We start from the raw sequence: 26,770 nt of genomic DNA on the forward strand, positions 1-26,770 counted from the left end.
TATTTATTTATTTATTGAGACAGAATCTCACGCTGTTGCCCTGGGTAGAGTGTTGCAGCATCGTAGCTCACAGAAAGCTGAAACTCTGAGGTTTAAGCAATTCTCTTGTCTCAACCTCCCGAGTAGCTCGACTACAGCTAACCACCACCATATCTGGCTAATTTTTCTATTTTTAGTAGAGATGGGGTCTTGCTCTTGCTCAGGCTGGTCTCAAACTCCTGATCTCAGGAGATCCACCCACCTCAGCCTCCCAGAGTGCTAGGATTACAGGCATGAGCCACTGTGCCTGGTGGGACTAGTATGTTTTTGCCTTTCATTGTCCACCATGGTACACTTGAACCTATAGTTACGCTTCTGCAGTACACTTAAATTATGTTCATAAAAAAAAGAATATATTACTGTTCTTTGAACTTTTTTGAAAATAATTCCATTAATGATCTCTAAAAAAATTCTGTGAAACGAATTTATAGCTTTCATATGAAAGCTATAACCCAATTATAGCCCAAGAATATAGGAAAAGGGGAAAGGGAGGGGAGGGAATGGGGGAGGATGGGTGGAGGGAGGGTAATTGGTGGGACCACACCTACAGTGCATCTTACAAGTGTACATGTGAAATTTACTAAATTAGACTATAAAAGTCTCAACACAATAACTAAGAAAATGCCATGAAGGCTATGTCAACCAGTTTGATGAAAGTATTTCAGATTGTATGTAAAACCAGCACATTGTACCCCATGATTGCATTAATGTACATAGCTATGATTTAATAATAATAAATAATTCTGTGACACATCTAAGATTTGTGTCACAAAATTGTGTCACAAAAAAACCTGTTGTGGCACACAGGTTGAAAATCACCTGTATAGTCTCTGCCTAAAAAAAGAGCTAAGGGTGTAGCAGGGGAGACAGGTCCCTGGAAACTAGCATTTACTGGGGGTGGACCAGGATGGACACATTAACATGTACAGCTTTGTTGAATTGAATCTAGGTAACAAAATTATGGTTGCTGTCAGTGAACAAAGTGAGCCTCAGACATTAGGCAAATATTAGTCAGAAATACCACGACTAGTAAGTAGCAGAGCCAGTGTTTGAACTAAGGTGTGTCAAACTCCAAAGTCCCCGTTCCTTTCTGAAGATAGAAAGATGTGGTAGAGCTTTTGCTTTGTAAAAGAAATAGCAGGGACTGTCCTGTGAGAAGTGCTTCCTCTGTGCCAGCCACCGTTCTAAACAGTTGCAATATGTGTGCTCATTTGATCCCTCAACATCCCTGTGGCATAGGTACTATTAATACCCTGAGCAATTTCTACAGGATGAGGAAGTTTAAATGAAGAGTAGGTACGTGGGTTACCGAGGGACACACGCCTGTGAAGTATTGGAGCCCTTCAGTCTGGCTCTGGAAGAAAGGCAGCAGGTTGTACACAGGAACCTCTCTGCAGAATGGCAGGTCACATGCCCGGAACCGCCATGGGGTCAAGTCTACCTGGAGAACCAGAGACTGTAGGGTGCTGACCGGTGTCAAGAGGTGAGGCTGAAGAAGCAGCCTGGACCCAGTCACAAAACACCTGTGGAGTTCAGCACCCTCTGCAAGGACCCTTGACTACAGCTGCCAGAAATGTGCCTGGAAGAGAGACTTTCTGTAAGGTTCAACTGTTGTGAATTCATTGTAAGGAAGAGTCTATGAGGTTCTGGTCTTAGCCGTGACTTCAGTTGTGAAGGGGCTTCTCAGTTGTGGCCCTGGCCCATGCCTGGAGGGAGGTGACAGTGGAGCTCCCCACCAGTGGAACAAATACCCAGATAAGCTCAGAGAAACAGGTACCAGTTAGAACAGGGAAGCACACTCTTCCTTTATGAACTGGGGATAAGTGAAATTTGGGTTGAAGGACGTTTGCGAGGAGAGAGGAAGGGGTATCTATGTGAGCCAGCCTGGGGCTGGCACTAGGTTGTCCTCAGATGTCCCAGAGTGCTGGATGTTTGACGGAGCACTTTCCCTGCCACAGCCCCCTCTCCCTTGGTGCCTGGCAGACAGTCAGGGGTGCTGTGCTGACCCGAGCATCCAAGCCAGGAAGTGAATTAATCCATTTTCCAATTAAAATGAAACTTCTCCAAAGGACCTGTTCACCCCGAGAAGAGAAATTTATCTTCCTGGCAGTCTGGCTTGCCTAGAATATGTCTGTGCTCCTGAAACAGACTGAAAAAAGCCATTAGCTTGAATGAAAAAAGAGAGACCGGAACCGTTCTTCTTCACGACCTCACTCATTTCTCCATTCATTCTTTATTGTTATTTCCATAAACTCTTCTTTAGCTTATATATCTCTGCTCATTTATTCATTTATCCATTCAGTTAACATGACTCATCTATATATCAAGTACAATGCTAGATCCCAGGAATAGAGCCATTTTTGAAAAAACCCACACAATTCCTGCCTTTCGGGAGCTTTCAGTCTAGTGAGAGAGAGAGACGTGAAGAGATGATGACAGGTGCAGTGATGGGGCCCATCATAAGATCATCTAGCTCAGCGTAGGTGAGTCAAGGTCCATCTCAGGGACTGGTTAACACCAGAGTCGAGTTGGAAATGATGGGCACGTCTGCGTGTACACATACAGACACACACCCTGCTGGTTCTATTTCTCTGAACATTCTGACTGATTCGGGGATGAATTAATTGGGAGTTTAAATTAGGAGGCAGATTTGACGTAGGAATCAGAGAAGAGGAGGTAGGAGATAACTCCTTCTGTAATTGGATCAACTGACCTAGAAAGTTAAGCAGGAAGAACGCATTTGGGGGAGACAGCAGGTTCTGTCTTAGTTATGCAGTGGCATGTCCAGATGCGTATCAGGGGAGAGTTCGGATTGGAGTGTGAGTTTTGCATGTTATTTCACTTGCTGTTGGTTGGATTCACGGGAATAATTGAGAGTTCCCGGGGAGCACGTGAACAGTGACAAGAGCCTTTGGAGGAGGCAAGATCCCTGGGGAACACGTCCCTATGAAGACTGACTAAGAAAAAGGAGCTCAGTAAGGAGACAGGAAAGGACTGCTGAGAGGGGCTTGGAGGGGACACCGCCTCACTGCTCCTTTGTCCCAATTGCCACTGTTCTTTCATCCAACACCTCCTCACCCTTTCCCAAACCTTCTCTCCCTCTCTCCCTTAGGTAGTGCCACCCACACACTGGAAAGGAATTGTGTTGTCCACGCCACCTGACATCTCTCCCGTGTCTGGACAGGTCCACTTTGCATTATGCTTTAGGGCCGTGGTTCTCAACCTTCCCAATGCCGCCACCCTTTAATACAGTTCCTATGTGGTGGTGACCCCCAACCATAAAATTATTTTCGTTGCTACTTCGTAACTGCTGTTATCCTAAGACCATCGGAAATATGTATTTTCCAATGGTCTTAGGAGACCGCCAAAGGGGTCGTGACCCACAGGTTGAGAACCGCTGCTTTAGGGAGACAGACGCCTGTTCTCGGTCTGTGCGGAGCAGTGGAGAGCCACATTTTAGTCTGTTGTATGATCAGGGATAATCAGGATCTCTTTCTGGGCTTAAGTCTTTTAATCTGCAATGATTTCTTGCCTTCTGTGCCTGAAAGAATTATACAGATCAGATGAGATCGTGAGTATCAAAGTGCTTTGAAGAGGACGAAGCTCTGTGGTAGTAATCTAAATGGATGTTGTTGACTTACCTGGCACTTTACGTTATTTTGTTGAATTCTCACAACATTCTTGGAGGAGAATGGTGGTAATAATGGGGTTTGAGGAAACTGGGGCTTAGAGAAAATGAATTTGCTACAGAGCTGGGAGGGAGTAGTGACAGTAATTAAACTCAGGTCCACTTGACTCTAAAGTTATCAGACTCCACCTCTCATAGCCTTGTTTTCCTTAAACTGGTGGTGGTGTCACCCTCTGGAGCAAAGATTGCTTTGCTGAATATGATCCCTTTTCGCTAATATGGTAACATAGTTATGGTTGGGAAGTCAGTTCTTATATAGGTTATTTGTCTTTCCTATACAACAGTAAGCCTCCAGAGGAGGTGGACGATGAGGAATGTTTATGAATCCAGTTTTTTATTTTTTTTATTAAATCATAGCTGTGTACATTAATGCAATCATGGGGTATGGTGTGCTGGTTTTATATACAATTTGACCAGTTTTTGAAAATTAAATGATTTAAATCATACAATGGAATTATTTCCATTTACAAATAAATTCTGTAACGAGACTGTTAAACAAATCCTTCTCTAAAGGGAGTAATTTGCCTTGTCACTCTAGATTTTTGTTTCTTGTGAATCTTTCTCACTAGTAGCACAGATATTTATGCTTGACCTTCAGGCATTAGCTTCCATCTCTCCCCAGTGAAGCCTTCTCCAGCCTCACCAGACCCGGAGCCCTTTCCCTCCTCTGAACCCTGACTGTGATTACTCCTTAGAGGCAGATATATGGGCTCTCACAAAATATTATGATACAATTATGAGGCTGACTCACCAAACTTTGGTATCAGGCTCATTACATTATTGTCGTATATCATCTTGTTAATTACCTTTCCTTTGTGTATAGCTTTCTCACCGTTGTAACGTTCTTTTGAAAGATCCTTGGCTTTGGGAGTAGTAACTTTTCTTTTGAAAGGTTGGATTGGCTTTGCATTTTTTGGCTTTGGATTTTTTTTTTTTTTTTTTTGTAACTCCTGAAACATTTTGCATTTTTAATTTTTCATGAGTTAGGCTTGGCTTTTGCCCATTTTGAGGTGGATTTAAGTACATGAATATATAATTAGAATTCAGCATGGGATGGAGGGATTCACAGAAAAAGTGATAGCTGAGCTGGATTTGAATCAAGAGCAGAAGTTTGGTAAGGGGAGAAGATGGGATGGTCAGTCCATGGGGAGGCACCATCCTAAACAGAGGTGTTAAAATAGAAAAGAACATAATATATTTGGGAAGGCAGGGAATTGAGGTGAGAGCAGAGGGGAGGGGTTAGGAGAGAGGTGATGGGAGATGGGCCCTGGACAGTAATCATCATCATGATAATGGCCAGATTGGAGCCAGGTTGATAGGTGGCCTGAGAGCCCTGCTGAGGAGTTAAAGTGGGATTCCAGGACATAAGGAGCTATCAAACCACTTTTGAGAAAGGAATGGAATGGAAAGTTTTAGGTTTTAAGATGCCTGCAGTAGCACAAACCTCTCAGCTTATCTGCCCGCTTGCCTTGAATTATTTCTGGTGTTCAGTCTTTGTTTCTATGGATGGGAGTTTGAGACATGCAGTTGTTTCATTCATTCTGAGAAGTTTCGGGTTGGGGTTTATGACCCACTCCATGTTTTCTTTTAAGAATGATATTCGGGATTAAGTTTCTCCCTGAAACATCTTTTCTCTCTGGGCGATCGCCCTGTGCCTGATTTGAAGTCTGGAACACTGAGTGAGGTGTGGCTTTGCACTTTCATGGGCAGTTGTGCTGGAAAACAGCATTGTGAGTACTTGGAACACGCAGGCAGGCTCATCTGTTGAGCTGGGAATTAGGGAGCTCTGTTTCTCTTCTTTTGTTCCCTGCACGCAGTGGACAGTCCAGATGGAATCCCTTTGTAATCAATAATGAAATATGTGGGTGATCTTTTCTAGTTTTCTGGTTGTCCCTGTTTGTCATGTTGCTCCTAGATCCTGGTCTCCTTGCAGTAGATGCCTCATTTCCCCCACAAGTTCCCTTGGTGTCTAGAAGCAGCAGAAGCCTTGCAGCTTCCTGGACATGCTTTCTCGGGCATCACAGTGGGAGGGAAGGGGAACAAGCTGCTTCTCTCTGTCCTGACCGACAGGGTGGCTGCTGCCTTGAATCTTGGACTTAACTCATCTGCCTCCACCTTCTGCTGAGACCTGCAGCTGTTGTGAGCTTTGAGTAGTAGCCTCCTCCCAAGAAGTGCTGTGGTTTTATGAAGTAATAGATGTTTAGGGCGAAAAAAAAAAAGGAGCTGTTCTGTGTGGTTGCTTTTAAGCTGGGGGATTTCTTAGCTGTAAGGATTGTTGTTGGAACATAGCAGCCTTTTGTGCCAAGTCATACACCCTGCATCACTGCTGATTTCTTTTTTTTTTCTGGAAAAGACTCATTTTTGTGAGTTGCTTGGTAACTGGGGGATATAAAGACTTAAGTCATTCAGCACCGAGCGCTCCTGGTCTGAGCTGTGTTAAGCTATCACATAAGGATATAGAATGAAGTGGGACGTGTCGAGGGCCTGTTCTGTGTCCCGCCCTGTGCAGCCATCGTGAGTGGAGGATGTTGGGTACGTGGAAGTGAAGGGGGAGAGTCAGGGCGTGAACTGCATTATGTTGGCATAGTGGACGGCCAGGAATACTCACTTTAAAGCTAGAAATCCTGTGTGACTTTGGGCCAAGTCCTGTGGTCTGATGCTCAGCCCCTCCACCCATAGTGTGAGAATATTATACACCGCCTTCACACTCCTGGACCACCCTGAGAATCAAATGGTTGCAAGGATAGAATTCATTCAGAAAGACTGAGGTCTGTAACCTGGACTGTGCCAGCTGGGGAGGAGGAGGAACAGAGATTTTCCCACAGAACTGGATTAAAAATCCATTTAGAGGGGCTGATACACTCATAGCCAATCTGGCATTTGACGACAGAGCACTTGTGATCATGGGGCCCAATATGGGAACTTCATGGGGTCGCTGTAAAAGGCTGTCAGCATCTCGGAGTAAGGGGTCAGGCTTCCGGAGACATTGCCTCTCATCCAAATGGTACTCCTGCTTTTTTGCTGGCCCATCTCCAGGCCTTGCTTTTGTTGAGAAAGCAGGGAATACTGCTAGCTTCTCTTCTGAGACCATGGGCATTCTTAAGGATGCCTCCTGCTTCTGACAACATAAGTGTTTGTGGCTCCTCATCTCATGGAGAGATTGGCTAGGCCTCCACCTTTGATAGATGAAGAAGAAATCACTCTTGCTGGGCCCCTACTTCTCTTATCCATGGTGTCTGTTTTTGGCAGAAGGCTCGAAGTTCTCTTTGAGACATTCCACTCAGCTTCCATTGTCCACAGCTACTGTTGGTGTGGCTGTAGGCTGAAAGTGCTCTCTACAAGGTCTTTAATGACCGTATACAAGAACTAACAGAAGCATTTTTTTTGTTTTCTCTGAGTTTAGAAAGATTGTTGAGCTTTGGCTTGGAGCACTGGTTGTTGCTGCAGTGGTTTGGCAGGTCATGTCTGGTGACAGGCCTGGGATTTCTGCAGCCTGTAGAAGGAGGCTGCCTTGCCTCCTTCTCCCCGACCACTGATCTCTGAAACCACAGAACACATGGAAATAGATTTTGGGAACTATCTAAAAGGCATACTGATAGTTTGACTCCCTGGTCGAAGGCTACCATTCTCTCTCTCTCTTTTTAATGCAATCATGGGGTACAATGTGCTGGCTTTATATACAATTTGAAATATTTTCATCAAACTGGTTAGCATAGCCTTCACGGCATTTTCTTAGTTATTGTGTTAACTTAGTTATATTCTACATTTAGTAAATTTCACATGTACCCTTGTAAGATGCACCATAGGTGTGCTCCCACTGATTACCCTCCCTCTACTCATCCTCCCCTCTCCCCTCCCCTCCCCTCCCTTGGGCTATAATTAGTTATAGCTTTAATATGAAAGTTTGGTTTCATAGTAGGGCTGAGTACATTGGATGCTTTTTCTTCCATTCTTGAGATACTTTTCTAAGAAGAATATGTTCCAGCTCCATCCATGTAAACATGAAAGAGGTAAAGTCTCCATCTTCCAATAAGGCTGCATAATATTCCATGGTGAACATATACCACAATTTTTTAATCCATTCATGGGTCGATGGGCACTTGAGCTTCTTCCATGACTTAGCAATTATGAATTAGGCTGCAATAAACATTCTGGTACAAATATCTTAGTTATATTGTGATTTTTGGTCTTCTGGATATATACCTAGTAGAGAAATTGAAGGATCAAATGGCAGGTCTATTTTTAGATCCCTAAGTGTTCTCTGTTCTCCAAACGTCTTTCCAAAAGGAACATATTAGTTTGCATTCCCACCGGCAGTGTAGAAGTGTTCCCTTTTCTCCACATCCACGCCAACATCTCTGGTTTTGGGATTTTGTGATATGGGCTAATCTGACTGGTGTTAGATGATATCTCAAAGTAGTTTTGATTTGCATTTCTCTGATGATTAAGGATGATGAGCCTTTTTTCATATGTCTGTAGGCCGTGCACTTGTCTTCTTCAGAGAAGTTTCTCTTCAAGTCCCTTTCCCTGAGATGGGATCACTTGTTCTTTTCTTGCTAATACGTTTGAGTTCTCTGTGGATTCTGGTTATTAAACCTTTGTCAGAGACATAACCTGCAAATATCTTCTCCCATTCTGAGGGCTGTCTGCTTGCTTTACTTACTGTGTTCTTGGCTGTGCAGAAGCTTTTTAGTTTGATCAGGTCCCAGTAATGTATTTTTGGTGTTGCTTTAATTGCCCGGGGGGTTCTTCTCCTCATAAAATATTTGCCCAGGCCGATTTCTTCAAGTGCCTTCCCTGCACTTTCTTCTAGTATTTTTATAGTTACTCTGTTTCATTCATAGTCGTGCCAAAGATGATGAAATGTTTGGGAGTTTACCTAACAAAGGACGCGAAAGATCTCTATAAAGAGAACTATGAAACTCTTAAGAAAAGAAATAGCTGAAGATGTTAACAAATGGAAAAACATACCATGCTCATGGCTGGGAAGAATCAACATTGTTAAAATGTCCATACTGCCCAAAGCAGTCTACAGATTTAATGCAATCCCTATTAAATCTCCACTGTCGTACTTTAAAGATCTCGAAAAAATAATACTTTGTTTTATATGGAATCAGAAAAAACCTCGAATAGCCAAGACATTACTCAGAAGGCTACCATTTTGTGATTGCAACATGTTAGTGTATAGAGACACTACTAGTTAAGAGCTATGTTAGGGAATATGTAGTGTGCTTCAACTTTCGCTTTATTTAACATTGAGACGTATGGACATTTGAAGAGACGTTTAGGACAAATCCCTTTCTAGATATAATCTTTTACCTAAAAGTTTAGGGATTTGAAACAAGCAATAGAATGGCATTATGCCATTTTACATTATGCCTTTTACATCTGAGTCCTTTTGATATTGTAATAGGATCCTGTGCCCAGGGAGGTGCTCACATTATCTGCTATACGTTGATGTCACATAGTAGTGACAAGTGTAGGAAGAAATCACGTTAAGTGGAGGGTGAACATAGGGAAAGGGCAGCCGCACATCTGTAGAGTGGACATAACAGCACCTGGGCCTTTGCTGCTTTTGTAAGGAGAGAACGCTTATGGGGTCCTTTATCAGCTCTGAGATACAACTCACATAAAAGAGACTTAGGGGTGTACAACCTGTGGCTTGCGGGCCAGGTATGGATTGAGGCCTGTTTTGTGTATCAGTGGTGTCAGATGTCATGAGAATTATTCACAGACCTTTCTTTTTTGCTCATCAGCTTTTGTTAGCTTTTGATAATGTGTGGCCCAAAACAACTCTTCTTTTTCTTCTAATGTGCAGCAGAGAAGTGAAGTTTGGATGCCCCAGGATGGTGAAGCCAAGCAGTCTGTGTAGTAATTCACCAAGTAATTACTGAGAGCTGCAGTGTGTCACCCTGTAATGGGTCCTGAAACGGAACTTCTGCACTGTTGCTCTTGGATTCCCACTGATACCCTTATGCTTATGACAGGTTGTTTTTCCTTGTAGTTCCTTGGAGAGGGAATGGATGAAACCATGGAATGCCTGGGTGGTGGGAGAGCTTTCTTGCTGGTGCTTCGTCTTCTTTTCTCTTCTCGAAGTTTCACTTCTCCCGGTGTTTGGCAGAAGATACTAACTTCATAGTTTCCAGGTTGATTTCAGCGCCAGTTTCCCTTCACAGGCAGAAGTTAAATGGCTTCATTTGGGCCCTACTTCTAAGTTCCTGGGAGAAGGAAGCTGATTGGCTTAGCCAGATCCCAGCTCCACACCTGGCGCAGTTCAGCGCTCAGCCAGTAAGGGGACTGGAGTTCAGCTGTGTCTGCTCAGCAGCTGAGGGGCCACTCACTTGGCGTGAAGGAGGAGTTACAGCCTATGATTGTCAGATGTGGGAGCAGGACAGATCAGATCCTTGACCCCACAGAGCTCACACTCGAGCGGGACAAAAAGACATGACACGAATAATTGGGCAGTGGTACAGGTTGTGTGACCACCACCCCTAAACCTGAGCTGGAGGTCCTAGAAACCCTCCCCAAGGAATGGTGGGCAGGATTAACAGAAGACGGTGGGAGGAATGGATGCTGGGAAGGAACAGGGTGGTGGGTGAGGAGCAAATCATCAGAAGTAGCAAAAGGGAAGGACAAACCCAGCAGCAAGAAAAAATCTGGCCATTTGGCAATGCAGAGGAGACAAATCTGTAAAAATTAGTTAATAATGGTTCGATTATGTGGCCGTTCTTTCTGGCTTAGACTGGAAGTTCTTTGGGGCCAGGGAACATGTTTTTTCCATTGCCTCTGGAACCATTTGGCATGTGAACAATTTGACGTGGCAAGGGCATGTTTAGTTTCATTGGGTAATTTCTTAGTGTAGTTTTTTTCCCAGCTTACAGCTGTTCAGTGTTGAAATTTTATTACATGGCTTGAAGTGTATCCTTTTCCTATTCCCTGGGAAGATGGATTGCAGACCCTCCCAGACTGTGCTCTCCTTCCAGTTTAACCAACAGGGAAAAAAGGGAAATGATGGTCATTTTTTGAAAGACTGATACTGGCCAGTATTCCTTTCCTGTATAAATTCTGTTATGTCATTCCCCTCACCCACCAAGCCCCTGGACAGATGTTTTAATGGGCATTGTTGGCTATGCTTTTGTTTTGAAAATTTTAAGACATTTTTGAAAGAGGAGAGGGGTAGAAAAAAAATCCCTTCATTGATTCTAATGTATATTTAACTTGGCAGAACTTGAGAGAGACTTGCTGGGATAAGGCAGGACATTTCTTTGATCTCCCGGACTTCTTATCGTGGAAAGCAACAGGTGTCACAGCACGGTATGTTAATTACAAGTTGGCTTTTATTTGCGATCTTCCATTCTCGGGTGTCTGTATATATATATATTGCTTTCTTAACTCTCTTTGATTGGACACACTGTTTGTACATCTGCATGTGATTTTGCGTACTTGAAACATCTTGAATCTATCTTCCACCTCCTTGGCACTTGCCCAAACGCTATTGTCCCTAAGAGGCCTGGAATGTGAGTATCCGAGGGAAGACCATTCATTAAAATTGGACACATTTGAAGGACAGGTAAAACATCTAGAGTGAAATATGACTTTTTCCAAAGGCTTTAATTCACCTGGTGAATAAAGGGAAAAAAAATACATGTACGAACGCATACACACAGAACCCTGTGTTGCTTGATAACAGGGATATGTTCTGAGACATGAATCTTTAGGTGAGTCCACTGTTGTTCACCCATCATAGAGTGAAGCTACTTGCACAGAACGAGCTGCTCGTAGTAGAGCCTACTACACAGCAAGGCTGTATGGCACACAGACCATTGTTCCTAGGTTGCAAACGACAGCATGTTGCTGTGCTGATACTGTAGGCAGTTGTACACAATGGTATTTGTGTATCTAAACATATGTCAACATAAAAAGGTGTGAGAACAATATGGTATAAAACATAAAAGGTACAGCTGTATGGGGCACTTATATGAATGGAACTTGCACGAGTGGAGGTGGTTCTGGGTGAGTCAGTGAGTGAGAGGTGAGTGTGAAAACTTAGGGCCTTTATAAATGACTATAGACTTTATAACTGTATACCAGTGGGCGTGGTGGCTCACGCTTATAATCCTAACACTCTGAGAGGCCAAGCTGGGTGTATTGCCTGAGCTTACGAATTCAAGACCAGCTTGAGCAAGAGCGAGATGTCGTCACTACTAAAAATAGAAAAAAACTAGCCAAGCACTCCAATTTGTACAAATAATCAACACATTGAATCCCATAATGGCATAAATGTATTCATGATCTATGTACAAATGACTTAATAAAAAAAAAGAAAAAATAAAAAAACTAGCCAGCTATGACGGGCGCCTATAGTCCCAGCTACACGGGAGACTGAGGCAAGAGGATCACTTCGAGCCCAAGAGTTTGAAGTTGCTGTGAGCTATGATGATGCCACAGCACTCTACCAAGGGTGACAGAGTAAGACTCTGTCTCGAAATTAAAAAAAAAAAAAAAAGGCTTGGTGCCCATAGCACAGTGGTTACAGCACCAGCCACATACACCAAGGCTGGTGGGTTTGAACCCAGCCTGGGCCAGCTAAACAGCAATGACAACTGCAACAAAAAATAGCCAGGCAATCGTAGCGGGTGCCTGTAGTCCCAGCTACTTGGGAGGCTGAGGCAAGAGAATCGCTTAAGCCTAAGAGTTTGAGGTTGCTGTGAGCTGTGATGCCACCGCACTCTACCAAGGGCGACACAGTGAGACTCTGTCTCAAAAAAAAAAACCAAACAAAAAGCAAAACATTGTATGCTTATGCGATACCAAATTTATTAAAACATTTTTTCAATAATAAATTAACCTTAGCTCATCATAACTATTTTTACTTTATAAACTTGAAATTTTAACTTTTTTACTGTTCTGTAATAATATTTAAAATACAAATACATTGTACACCTGTACAGAAATATTTTTTATGTCCTTATTCTGTACACTTGTCGCTATTAAATTTTTTTATTTTACTTTTTGAACTTTTTAGTTAAAAACTAAGACCTAAATGTACACATTAGAGCCTCCCTGGAGATCATTGAGATGTCACTAGGTGATAGGAATTTCTCAGCTCCGTCATGATCTTGGGAAACCACTGTTGCAGTCTGTTATTGACCGACATCTTTATGCAGGCGTGTGTGTGTGTGTGTGTATTTGGTCCCTAATATTCAGATAGGAGATAAGTTTTTCAAGGTAGCTGATGTTAACTGGATGGGTGTGTTATAGATTTATTTTGCTTTTTATATAAAAAACTTATTTTGCTTTTATATACCCTAATTATATTTTGCTTTTATATACCCTAATCCCATAACTGTAGAGGTGTGTATGTGGAAGTCAATAACTGTTTTTCAATAAATTATGAATGTTAAAAATAAAGTATGTGCCACATAACAGAGACTTTTTCAAAATACTCGGTGTGAAGTTGTGGCTGCTGTCATTAGCTGAGTGGGTGTTTGCATGGATATATGCAGACCGGTTGAGCATGTGTCTGTAAGTATGGCAAGTTTCTTATCCTGACCCTCGATTTCAGGGGACGTAAGGGGGAGTGCGGGGCCAGGTCTTCTCATCTTGAAAAAAGTTTAAGGTCTAGATTGAACAAACCTATGAGGAAGGGGATCATTTTTCTGAGGACAGATCAGACTGTGTCAATTAGAGAGGCAGCTGCTGTATCTTAAAGTCTGCTTCCGGGAGCAGGGCAGCAAGTCCACCGGTTTTCTTCATCGTTTAGATTCAGGGGAAGCTGGGAGTATTTCGGTTTCATTTCTTCTGGGCTCCTCCTGTCTGTGTCATTGTACAGGTTTGGGCCTTTTCTTGTAGGCAGTTGATAAGAGTCAACTCTTGAACTCCTGTGCTAGTTTAGCTACAGGGGCTTCCAGCAAGGGGATAGCAGAGGACGTGTTTCACAAGCTCAACATGCATCATGTCAGCCCTGTCCCCACCCACTTAGCTCTACCTGAGCCGGGACTGACCTCAGAAAGCCCGCACTGCTTGGCGTCTAAGTACGGCACCGGAACCCCGGAAATGGAGCAGCATATCGAGAGCCAACAGAACAGATTAGGGAGCATGTCAAAGCCCTGGGTGGAACAAAACCCAGTGAAAAAGAGAAGGAAAGCCGGATTCTCCTTCACCTCTAGTCCCACTTTTGAGTCCTCAAGGTTGGCAGGCCAGTGGGGCATTGCTGGTGCACACAACGGGTACCATTGCCCTGGCTGATCGGTCTGTTTGGCTAAAATGATCAAAACGTTTCTTCACTACTGCACAAAGGGAGAAAAAGAACCTACAGAAAGGTTCTCTGACAAAGAACTTTGGACAATTAATTCCGTGCCAAAGGAAGAATGCCCAGGATGGTATGTTCACCCGCATCCTGTTCTCCCCATCTCCCCATCAGTGATAACCAGGGTGGTAACTGATTACACCTCCTACGGTAAAGTTCAGACCATTCCTCTGGAGGTCTCTCTGGCAGAAATGAGTGAGTACCTGAGGTCGGCAGAAGCCATTTTCATAGGCATGTGGACCCCCTACCCTGAGACCTTCCACTAATGGTCTTGTCACTGGGAGGAAGGTGTGGGAGGGGCTGATGTGAAGAGCGATGGCTCAGAGCAGGTGTGTGGCTTGCGTACACACTGTGGAGCCCCCAGCATGACTGATAGTCCTCGATTGTGCCACACACGGGTTACTACAAAAGTTTCGAGACAGACTGTGTTACAGTCCATTATTTCACTTCTGAGAAACACAGTTGACAGCGTCCTTTCTGATTCATTCGTGTAAGTTTCAACTTGCTTGGCTTTTCGGTATTGCTGGGAGGGTGCCGTTTGTTTGTGTCTGCAGGGATTTTACCTTTCTTGATTGTCATGTATCTCAAAACTTCCGTAATGACCCCACATACTAATAGTGTGACCTGGAGGATGTGTCATCCCTTCTTTGAGAGTCGCTCTCCTTACTTACATAGAATGGGGATCATGATGTCTTATCTTCCAAGCTGCTTGTGAGAGTCCTGTTAAAATAGTTTACCAAACAAGGATTATAAGAATCATCTGAATCATTTATTCAAAACACGTATTTCTAGGACTTGTGGTTTTCAGCTTACTGAATCAGAATCTCCTTGGGAGACCTGGGAATCTGTATGTTGAATAGGCATACTGGGTGGTTATATGATCAAGTTAAGTTTGGACAGCATCCCCTAAAAGAGTATGCGTGAAAATAGTGGGTGACACTGAGTTGCTCCACACCTGTGAGAGATGGGAAGCGTTTTAAAGGCTTAATGAATGTGTTGACTTGAAAAGTGGAGGGCTGCTTTTTTGACTTATCATAACATGTCCAGGAACTCCTATTCCTGCCTGTGACAACCTCAGACCTTGAGGAAGTGAAAGTTTAATGCTCAGAACTGATTTATTGGCTGGGTAGTCATCCCTGCCATCTTTTATTGGCTCTGACACTCATGACTCATTGTATTTTCATTAGTATAAATTGATAATCTGCTTTCCCCGCCACCCGCCCTCCCGAGGTCTGCCTTGCAGCCTCCCTCTTGTCCAGAGAGCAAAGCCTGTGACCCGCAGCACCAGGTACCAGCTTCCTCTAGAGGGGGTTGCCCTCCCCCAGGCCTACAGACAGCTTCTGTCTGTCTCTCCCTTCTCGTTTTCAAACTGCAGCATATGCAGGTGAAACCAGGAGCTCCTCTGAGCTTTCTTGGTTGTAAATGGAGGTACTGACAACTCCTGCTCCATGGGGTTAGCATGTGAATTGAGTGAGATAACAGAAAAGCTGCTAACACAATGGTGAGATTTTTTTTTTTTTCTTTTTGAGATATTAGCTATTTCATTTAGTTTCCTTTCTCTGTCAGTTTTGGCAGGGAGTGTTTACGTTAAGTTTCTGGCATAGTAGAAAAAGGGAAATCTTTGTGGTCAGAAACTGACCCGACTTCAGTGTCTTCACGTCCAGGAACCGGGAGCAAATCTTTCACCTCCCCCAACTGCCTGTCTCCTCATCTTTGAGCCCTGGCAGGGTTGTTGAGAGAGTTAGAGGCACTCTGGATAAAGTACATAGCACACAGTACATAAACAGGGGGTCCTTCTAATGAAAAATCTGCATCGTCCATTCCTTCTTCTAGAACAAGGGAGATGAATGTGCCAATGCCAAGAACTTTTTGGGCCATGGAACACCAGCTTGGCCCCCCCAGGCTAAGGAGAGGTTCAGATTTGGTGTTTGTTTGGCTCCTACATGTGATTATTTTGGGAACCTTGGGGGAAATGAGTGCCAAAAAGACTAGAGGGTTTTTTTTTTTTAATCCCTTTTTATTATTCTAGTGGAGTCAAGACTAACAAGTGATTGGATTTCGCCTCGTCTTAAAGACTTAAAGCTTCCAAACTTGCTTTTGGCCAAGACAGTATATAAAATCTTCTCGTCCCCCACTTTCTCTCCTCCATTCCCCCCCCCCCCCGTTTTCCTCCTGTCCCCACCCTACTTTCGTTATTGCTTGATTTCTCTTAAATTTGTTTATCTGGGTCACTGAAAAAAATCTCCACCAGGCCCATGACTGATTTGTCATTCGGCTCCACTCTTTTCACCATATTAATGAAAATCATCATTGCTATTTTTGTTAATAATAGTAATGGTAATTATCATTTATCGAGTGCCTTTCATTATCTGTGCTAGGCATTTTAACAAATGTTAACTCTATTAGTCCTCAGGACCCTCCCTGCAGCAGGTGGTTTTATTACCATTTAGCAATTCAAGAGCTGCCTGAAGCAGAATGCATCAGTAATTTGCCATGTTTTGGCTGTTGAGTGGGCTACTGTCCAGAATTTTGGTGACACAAGAAATGAAAATTCATAAATTAGAATAATAAAATTTTGTGTAATCAGACAAAAATATATTCAAATGTGTAAATTATCCCTCTAAGATCTAAGGTGACTGGTAACAGATTAAGATAAAAATAGTGGTAAAAAATTAAAAAAAAAATCAGAATGGAGTGAAAATAATAGAATAAGTGGATTGCAGCTGAGAACCTTATAGAAACTGTAAGGTTCTTCCCTATTGCTAAGAAATGTGTTTCCAAGTTTTCTAGTGGCCAAAGAAAAAGCGGTTAACTGAGGGAACCAACGGAAGCTTGGCTGCTCTTCAGAAGTAAAACTTTTTCTAGGGGTGGGGATTTAAAAAAAAAAAATAACCTTTTTCTAACATTGAGGCTCAGATAGAAATTCCTTCTAGATTCTCAAGAGTAGATGATATTTATAAGTTGTTTAAAAGCACCTCCTCTTAAATTCAATTATAATTTTCAACAGAATTTTTATTTGGAGGTAGTTTTAGACTTAGGGAAGAGTTGCGAAGACTTTACAGAGAGTTCCCATATCGTACTCACGTGCAGTTTCTCCTGCTGTTGACATCTTACGTCAGTGTCTTGCATTTGTCATAATTAAAGAGCCCATATTGATGCGTTGCCATTAACCAAGTCCCATTCTTTATTCAGATTCCCATAGCTTTTACCCCATGGCCTGTCTCCTCCAGAATCCCATCTGGGGTACCGTACTTTTCTTCTTTTTGGTGACCGTGACGGTTGGGAGAGGATCGGCCATGTGTATTGTAGGATGTTCCTCTACTGGAATTTGCCGGATGTTTTTCTCATGATGAGATGCGGGTGATGTGTTTGGGAGGAAGCTCGCAGAGGTAGAGTGGTCTTTCTCATCCTGTCTCATCGAGGGCACATGCCGTCAGTGACTTGCCGCTCATGATGTTTACCTCGGTCAGCTGGCTGAGATGTTACTTGTCAGGTCTCCCCTGTAAGTCACGTCCGCCTCTTCAGAAGGAAGTCACTATGTACAGCGCCCATGTAAGGGGTGGGGAGTAGTTGTCTTTCATTTTCTTTCTTTCTTTCTTTCTTTTACATTTCATTTTCTTGAGAATAGAGTACCTATACACATTATTTTGAATTACTCCGTATGGGAGATTTGTCTTTTCTCAAGTCGCTTGTTTTCATGGGTTTGGACTAAAAGAAATTGATTACTAGGCTTCTTATGCACTGGAGATGCTCTGAGTTTGGTGGAAGCTCCATGGTGGAAATTCTGAGACATTTCTACAGCATCTGGGAAAACAGGGCTAAATTCCTAGAATCTCAGGTTTATTTTCCCTTATACTTCTTTGTATTTACATGCTTTTGTTTATATTACCTTTACTCTTCCCTGCACTAAAATGTACAATGTCAGTAAATATTCTGTCTTCTCTTGTAAAGAGGTGAATTTGTGGTTTTTAGAAACTGTTTTCCCTTTAAAATAACAATTATTTTTCTGATTTGTACGATATCTGTGTTTTGAATTTTGAGGGATGTTACTGTACTGTTTTATTTTTCTTGTGGTTATTTGGTAATATGGCAGGATGATTATTTTTTTGTTATTGATCTATAGTTACTTTCTAAATGCAATTTCTAAGATGTCAAACATAGTACCACACTTTAAACTCTTATTCTATTGGGTTTTCTTTTTTCCTTTCTTTTTTTTTTTTTTGAAATAATCTTTTACACTATTTTTTACTTAATAGATTACTCTTGTATTTTCTATGTCAATAAATATTATCTAAAAGATCTTTTTGACAGCTATATAATATTATGTAATGTGTCAATATAATGTGTCTAAATCAATTTGCCAAGTTTGTAGGCAAAATTGATGTTATAATTTGCATTTTTTGATTATTAAATGAAATTAATTTTTCTTAGATTTATCAACCACTTATTAATATATGTCAATGCATGTCAATTGCTGATTATGTCAATTAGTATTACATACGAAAATAACTTACTCATGTCATTTACTAATATTTATTATGGGATTTCAATGTTTCCTTAAATATTGGTGGGAATTAATTTTATTATATTTTTGGTTTTAGTGTTTTACCCTTGCATTATATCTGAAAAAATTTTAAACCTGTTGAAAAGCTGAGAGAATGGCACGTTGAACACTTACACGTTTTGCTCACATTGATCAGTTAACTTATTGGTACATTTGTACTTTCTAGGGCACACCTTACCCATCTCTCACACTTGTGTGTGTGTGTTTATTTCACTAAACCATTTATAAATGAATTGCAGACTTCACAGTATTTACTTCTTATTACCCACAAGCCCAACAGTCTCTTAGATAACCACAGTGCCATTATCACACCTAGGACAATTGAAAGCAATTCTCATTGTTTCAGCTTCTCACAGATATCTCCGTGGTTAAGGAGTCAGAGGGCCGCTCACTCTTCCTTGCCATTGGGGTTCTGACAGATAGAACTGACTACGTACAAGGCGTATCAGCTAGATGAGGAGTGGAATTTTATCTTACTATCTAAGGAAATACTGGTTAGCCTCTAATGTATAGAACTTCTGGAATACTGGATGGATAGACAGCTCACAAGTGGGTCTGAAGCAGGTCTGCGTGTTCAGGTGTATGTGAACCTGTGTGGGGAGGGAACATGAGAGGGAAGACCGGATTGGTCAACCAGATCTAAGTCTAAGAGCATAGCAGTCGGAATGCAGACCCTGCGTGGGTGTGACTTCTACCAGAGCTGGGTGCACGTGGGCCTAGGAAGTGGAGGAGTGAAGGTTGTATCACTTTGTCTTTAACACGGCGACCCTTACAATGTGGCTTCGTATCTTGTCTCTTAACTATCGGGTGGTGAATTTTATTTTTCCTCTCAAGGAAAATCAAGTAAGAGGATGGATGGGGTGCAAAAGTTAACTCTGTGTCCTCTGAGTGGGGAGAGGAGGTTGCGTAGAAGTCATCCTGCCCAAGAGCCGAGGTAGCAGCCTGAGAAGGGAGAAACTTCCACACCAATACCTGCCTCTGCTGGGGCACCCAGAGTCTGAGCCTGTCCTTGGTGGTTGGCCTCCTCTGCCTTTCTCATTCACATACCTAAGACAAGACTTGATTTTTTTTTTAAAATAGCTTTAGGTGTTTATGGTACGTATAATTATATGTAATTCACATACTATATAATCCACCCATATAAAGGATACAATTAAATGATTTTCCTACATTATTTATTGTCATTGATTGTAGTAAAATAGCATAACATTTGCCATTTTTTTTTTTTTTTTCATAGAGACAGAGTCTCACTTTATGGTCCTCGGTAGAGTGCCGTGGCCTCACACAGCTCACAGCAACCTCCAACTCCTGGGCTTAAGCGATTCTCCTGCCTCAGCCTCCCGAGTAGCTGGGACTACAGGCGCCCGCCACAACGCCCGGCTATTTTTTGGTTGCAGTTCAGCCAGGGCCGGGTTTGAACCCACCACCTTCGGTATATGGGGCCGGCGCCCTACCGACTGAGCCACAGGCGCCACCCCATTTTAGCCATTTTTAAGAATACAATTCAATGTCATTAATTATAGCCACAGTGTTGTTTATCCGTCAGTACTATTTCCAGAACTTGTTTATCACGCCAGACTAAAACTCTGTACCCATGAGAGCACTAACTTCCCATTTCATTCTTCTGTCTGTTATGAATTTGCCTATTGTAGGTACCGATTATAAGTAGAATAATGCAATATTTGTCCTTTTGCACCTGGGATGTTTCACTTAACGTAGTGTTTCCAAGATGTACCCATGCTATTGCGTGTGCCAGAACTTCCTTCCTTTTTATGGCTTGAATAATCACATTCCATTGTGTGCACACCTTACATGTTGTTTATCCGTTCATCCGTCGATGGACTTTTTGATGGACATTTGTGTTATTTCTACCCTTTGTCAGTTGTGAATGATGCTGCCTTGAGCATTGGTATGTAGCTGCTCAAGTTGGTGCCTGCTGTTCTTTTGGGTGTATATCTAGGAGCGGAATTGCTGGTTCGTATGGTAATTCTCTGTTGAGCTTTCTGAGAAACCACCGAACTTTTGCACAGTGGCTCCATCATTTTACGTCCCACCAGCAATTTATGAATGATCCAGTTTCTCCACATCCTTCCCAACACTTATCCGCCCCACATCCTTTTAAAAAATTATAGCCTTTGTAGTAGGTGTAAATCATCTCCCATTGTGGTTTAAGGGTTGATTTTTTTTGACATTAGAAATCTGTGGAATGAAAGTAGAATTTAGTGAAATTGTATCGTCCTAGAGGTATCATTTTTGGCTAGACCTTAGTTGAAACATCTTGATAAGGATGCCCCAGGTAGTGTCATAAAATTAAAGGTTTCTAGAGCAGAGGGAAGCATGGTTATTTCTAATGTGCTTGATGCTAAATGTTTGATTTGCATTGTTTTAAGGTTGTATTGAAGGATGATTTCTCAGAACAGTGGTACATAAAGTGGCTATTCTAGATTCCAAGAAGAATGATTCAGTCATCCTCTCACCAGCTTATTTTTTAGTATATTTAATAATGCTGAGAAATAAAGAAAATACCAAATTTTCTTTACCCTTAATTTTCAGAAAGGAGAGTTTTTTACTCTCTATAGAAGAAATAGGATCCTCATCGCTTTACTAGCGAATGATAGAAATAATAGAAAAAGTCAAAATAACAGTGACTTAAACACAAAAGACCTCATTTTTTTTTCTGTAAATGATAAACCTAGATATACGGAGTCTTGGGCTACTGTGATGTCCCCATGAAGTCATGAAGGATAGAAGCTTTTTTCACATTTTTACTTCATTGTTTTCAGTCCTGACTTTCAATCATGGAAGTCTCCACTATTAAGTTTAGATTTTGTTTAGCAGGAAGAAGGAAAGTGGGGGTACATTAAAAGGATGCATTTTACATTAGAGAGAGCCTTCTTTAAGCATCCTTCTTAGAAGGTGAGAATAATTCTTGCCCTTGCATATCATTGACCAGTACTTAGGTTTATTTTCATACTTAGCTGAAGTGGAATCTGGGCTATGCAGGCTTTGAGGTGGGTGCCTTACTACCCAAATAAAATTAGAGTTCTCTTATTACTAAAGAAAAAAGGGAGATTGGGTATTGGGCAGGTGAAAATGCAATCACAAAATCATAATTTCTCAGTAAATTACATTGACCAGTATCACAGATACTAATTTATAATCCTCCTAGAATAGTGACAAGGATATTGATTGTGGTAGCAGGTGTCTGTAGCAGGGGAGGTGCTTAGTTTCGACAGCACAGTTGCTGATTCACCAGCTCCTTGCATACATGTTCATAGGGCATGAGGTATGCCTTCTCTAATCCAGTGGTAGCTAGTACACATTTATTTAACTGTTCAAATTCGTAAGAAAGATAAGTAGTCATTAGGTTACAGTTTTATTCTGACACTTATCGCCTGGGTAAACTTTGGTAAGGCATTTAATCCCACTCAATCCCAGTTACCTCTTTATATTTGAAGGAAGATGAAAATGACGTAGGTTTGGCTTTATGAAGAAAATGATGCCCATGGCTAAAATCTCTAACCAACTGATTTCTGCCACATAGTATTACATAAGAAGTGTTACTTCCATTTTTCTTTCCCTTTGGCTTTTATTTTTTCTTTATATTTATTTATTTATTTATTCCTCTTTTGGAGACAGGATCTTGCTCTGTTACCTGGGCTACAGTGTAGTGGCATCACCATAGCTCACTGCAACTTCAGACTCCTGGGTTCAGGTGCTCCTCCTCCCTCAGCCCCCTAAGTAGCTGGGACCACAGATGTGCACCACCATGTCTGGCTAATTTTTGATACAGACCGGATCTCACTATGTTGCCCAGGCTGGTCTTGAACTCCTGGCCTCCAGTGATCCTCCCAGAGTGCTAGGATCACAAGCATGAGCCACAGGGCCTACTTATTTTTATTTTAGGTTTTAAATAAATCCAACCTCGGGTAAATAGCTGGGTGGGGTAGGGAGAATAGGCCATTAGGAACCAAGTAAATCTTTATGATGGTCTTCCTTTCCCCCTTCTTCCTCCTCCTTTCTGCTTTGACTGTGGAGAAATAGCCCGTCCCTGAAAGGTCTCAGCGCTGAGATGGGTGTGAGGAGATGATTAGATACTGGGGAGACTTCAGGCTAGTCAGTGCTCAGAGGTGGCGAGTCTGGGGAGGGTGAGAGAGTGGACCATGCTGGGTTGGTCAGGGTGCGGTGGGGGGCAGCAAGGGGCAAACTCCATGAGAGCGTCAGAGCCAAGGCACGTTCTCTGCGACTGCTGCCCTGCGGCCAGCACTCACCTGTCACATCACTGACCATCCCTCCTAATCTGCTATGCTGAGGCAAAGTCCGGGGAGGGTTGAGCTTGTTTCTTTAACTTTTCCTCACTAAAGCAAACTGGATAGAAAAGGTTAAGAATGTCTATGGTTGTTTTGGGGGGCAGGGAGCAAATGCGTGCAACCTTAGGTTATTAGGATGAACATCCTTTGCTGAGAACCTCCAGTCTGAATTTGTCCAATTTCTGTAAAGTTTTTTTCTCCAATTTTCTGTTGCTGTGTCTATCTAGAAATGGGTTTTGTATGTCTGAAGATGATCTTCTGTACAACTCTCATTTTCCAACTGAGCAGCAAGATAGCTTTTCCTTTACGCCACAATTTTCTCTGAGATCTTGCAGCACTTGTAGAATTTAATCCTATTTTCTCTTTCAATATGGTAAATGGAAATGATCTCTGAATCTGATCCATCACTTGCAAGTAGATAGGATGGTATATTCCTTGCTGAAAATATTTTGAAACGATAAAAGTGCTAAAAAGTTAGATCTCATTTCTAGATAATAGAATTGGAACCCCAAAGGCCCACACCCAGAGGAGGAGGAGTTAGGTTGTAAGGGGAACCCTTTGCTCAGGGGCTCCTTTTCTGGCCACCCTCGGGATAAAGGGAGGGTCTCAGAGTTAGATTTGATTCCACCCAGGGTGCCGGGGAGCTATTTTGTGAACTTTGTAATCGGACCTTTTGGCTGTGCTGTACCCGTGTGATTCTGGGTAGCCTTTGAGGTCCAAATCAGTCAGTGTTGTTAAAGGTATCAGCATTGACAACATCCCAGACCTTCATCATAGGATACGGAAGTGGTGGAGCTTGGGCTCAGAAGACTCCTGTCTGATCCAATGACCTTGGATCACCTTCATCTTCCTCATCCGCGTCACCCAGAGGTGGGATTAAGTGGTTGATTCAGCCTTTCCCTGATGTAAAGTTCTGAGTCTGTGTGGTGTAGTGCTGCTGAAAGTCTTTTCAGCTTCTGCCTTAAAATGTATTCTTTTGAAAAAGGGATTGTTAAAGTCTGACCTTAGAATTCAACCCTTTGAGATATAATTTAATGTTAAAATACTGCATTCTGTGCTTCCCTTCTTTTTATTGCCCTCTTCTTTGCTACTTCTATTTAGTTTCTCTTCTTTCTTTAATATGCCTTCTTTTATTTCTTATTTTCTTTATCATTCCTTTGTTCTCTGTAGATTATGGTCAAGGGCCTTTGAAGAGAATACTTCAGTGTTGTTAAGAAATTGCAGTCAGGGAACTCTTTGTTCCTGAGTCATTTAGGAGATTGCTTTTCCTTTGGTTATAATAAACACAAAAAATGGTCACCCTGTATTGCTAAAATGTGCCAAAAACCACATTCACCAATAAAAAGTGCTGGCTGTCATTATTGCCCAGATATTATTCTTTTCAAAAGCCGAACACTCTCCATGGCCTTTCTAAACAATCTTCAGCTCATTCATCTTCCTGGTTTCTTTACATTCTGAATTTCTCTGCGTCTATGTAGGGTGGCAGCTTGTCCTTTAAAAATTAATGGGTTCCAAATGGTCTTCCAACCTATTTCCATCCTTTACCTCCCCCTCCCCTCCCCACCCCTGCCTGTTAGGAGTCTTATATTCTGTATAAATGTTGAGCTAGAGATAGTTTCTCAAGAGGTGTTTGAGCTTTTAATTAACATCGACAGCCTGTCTGCTCAGGGTTTTGCTCTACTGTCTCCATGGAAAAGTCAGGTAGGTCGGTGGGGGTGGGGAGGGGTGCTCTGCAGTGATGTGTTCCTGGCCCCTGGCCCTAGAGACGCTGAGCTCTGAGCCAACCATGAAGTCATTTTGAATTTAGGGAGTCTTGTGAATCCAAGGCAATGTATCTTGATTTGACAAAGTAAAGGCTGCCGGATAAGCAGCCCTCAGTACAAGTTCTGTGAAAGTGGGAGTGTTTGTGAGTTTAGATTGTGCCGGAGAACTGTGGTGTGGAGGGACAGGCTCATTTTCTTCAGCTCCCTCCCTCCCTCACCCCTGCCCCTCCTCTCTCCCTCTTACTTACTTTGGCCGATTCAGCTCTGCAGTCTGGCCTCTGCAGTGGCTCGATGTGAAATTTGAGAAACATATGTAGTTTTCTATTTCAGGAAAATGAGCTCAGGGATTGAATGTGTTTTTTTTTTTTTTTTTGTTATTGTTGGCTGTTAAGCTCTGATCTTGCCCAGTGTGGTTTTTTGATGATGGGAAAGAGGCTTCAAAGTGCTTTTTATCAGAATTTCATGTAATGAAACTTCAGGGAGCCCCCCGCTGCCTCCCAGGCCCGTGACACGGTGTTGTCTGTTCTGTTAGAAGTGGGAAGAAGTGTACATTGTCCTGTTACAATCACTTTTTTGCCACTTGCACACACACACATAAAAATGGCCACCGTGTGTGTCCCTCACAAAGGCTATTTTTAGTGTAGTTTGGTGGAGGACCGAGGGTCTGCGTACTGTTACTCATAAAGGAAAGGGATCTACTGGGGGTAAAGTCTGCCTTTGTTTTGCCTTGGAAGGGCCAGTATTGTTCTTTGTTCTAGAGGTGGGTGCCAACAGCGGGCCTAGAGCCTGTCAACAACCTTCATTATCCAGACAGGCAGAGAATATTCTCACCAGTGCTGCTGCAGGCCTACATGAGAGAGGCTGAGAGGGGCAGGCTGGTGGGCTGATGTGAGGCTGGCATAGGGAATAGCTGAGAGCTGGGGAGATGGAGGTGGATGTGTGGTATTTGAGCTGTGTGCCCACTGCTTCTGAAGACCTGCAATCCAATAAGTCATGGGTCCGCCTCAAGGGACATCCCAGCTGATGATAGAAAAAGGATTCATGAGCTCTGGGTATCCATTAGCCATGAGCATCTCGAAGGCAGTCACTGGTCTTTAATCTTTGCATCAAGGGAATGCTTGCTGAATTAAGAAGGGAATGATGGGGCGGCACCTGTGGCTCAGTGGGTAGGGCACCAGCCCCATATACCAAGGGTGGCAGGTTTGAACCTGCCCCCGGCCAACTAAAACAACAGTGGCGACTGCAACAAAAAATAGCTTAGTGTTGTGGTGTGTGCCTGTAGTCTCAGCTACTTGGGAGGCTGAGGCAAGAGAATTGCTTAAGCCTAAGAGTTGGAGGTCGCTGTGAGCTGTGATGCCACAGCACTCTACCGAGGGTGACAAGAGTGAGACTCTCTCTGAAAAAAAAAAAAAAAATGAGGAAATGATGTTATGATGGAGGTCTCCACAGGATATTCTAGAAGGGACCTCCTAATCCCCAGACTTGGGGTGGGGTGAGGGGGAAGAAGGAGGGGACGGCACAGGAAGGGAGGATCCAGAAGAAGGGAGCTGGCGTTCCTGGGCATTTTGTGTGTTGTCCTATTTGATCCTTACAATGTACCCATTTTACAGAGGTGGAATCCAAGACCCAATGAGGTTAAGGAACACCATCCAGGTCACATAGCTGCTGAAGAGCAGAGAGTTTGCATGGCTCCAAGGGGATGGAACCCTTGTTTCCCTCATACAGAGTACTACCTTCATCTGACCATCTCCATCTGACATTAACATCTGCTCTTGGTCAGAATGGTTTGAAAAGTTGGAGAGATTGCCAGGCAGTGGTGGAGGTAGGTGTCCCACGAAGTGCAGGCAATAAAGCTTGAACTTCAGGGCCCACAGTTGCTCCAGCCCTCGTGAGTGCCAGGAGCTCTTAGGAGTCATAGAGGCTTCCATGAGGGTTTGCAATCAGAAAGCATTCTGGGTAAGCATTTCTAACTCAGACAAAGGGGACCTACATCCTCAAGCTCAAGGTGTTTATTTTTTTTTATTATTGTAAATAAATATTTGCTGTTATACCTGTTTTGTATTCCTTTTCTTCAGGAGCCCTCACATAGAAGCTTCA

The 26,770-nt window shown here is 42.7% G+C and overlaps 1 protein-coding gene across 11 annotated transcripts in view; it reads left to right on the forward strand.

The window, feature by feature from the left end:
- FGGY (FGGY carbohydrate kinase domain containing) overlaps nt 1-26,770 on the forward strand; it is a 433,138-nt gene that overhangs the window by 61,744 nt on the left and 344,624 nt on the right. For all 11 annotated transcript variants that reach the window (XM_053575373.1, XM_053575374.1, XM_053575375.1 and 8 more), the window contains one exon: nt 10,953-11,041. In XM_053575373.1, coding sequence (XP_053431348.1) covers nt 10,953-11,041 — 89 coding nt within the window. The remainder of the gene's footprint in view (nt 1-10,952; nt 11,042-26,770) is intronic.

This window comes from Nycticebus coucang, chromosome 22 (assembly GCF_027406575.1).
Source record: "Nycticebus coucang isolate mNycCou1 chromosome 22, mNycCou1.pri, whole genome shotgun sequence".
Lineage (NCBI taxonomy): Eukaryota > Metazoa > Chordata > Mammalia > Primates > Lorisidae > Nycticebus > Nycticebus coucang.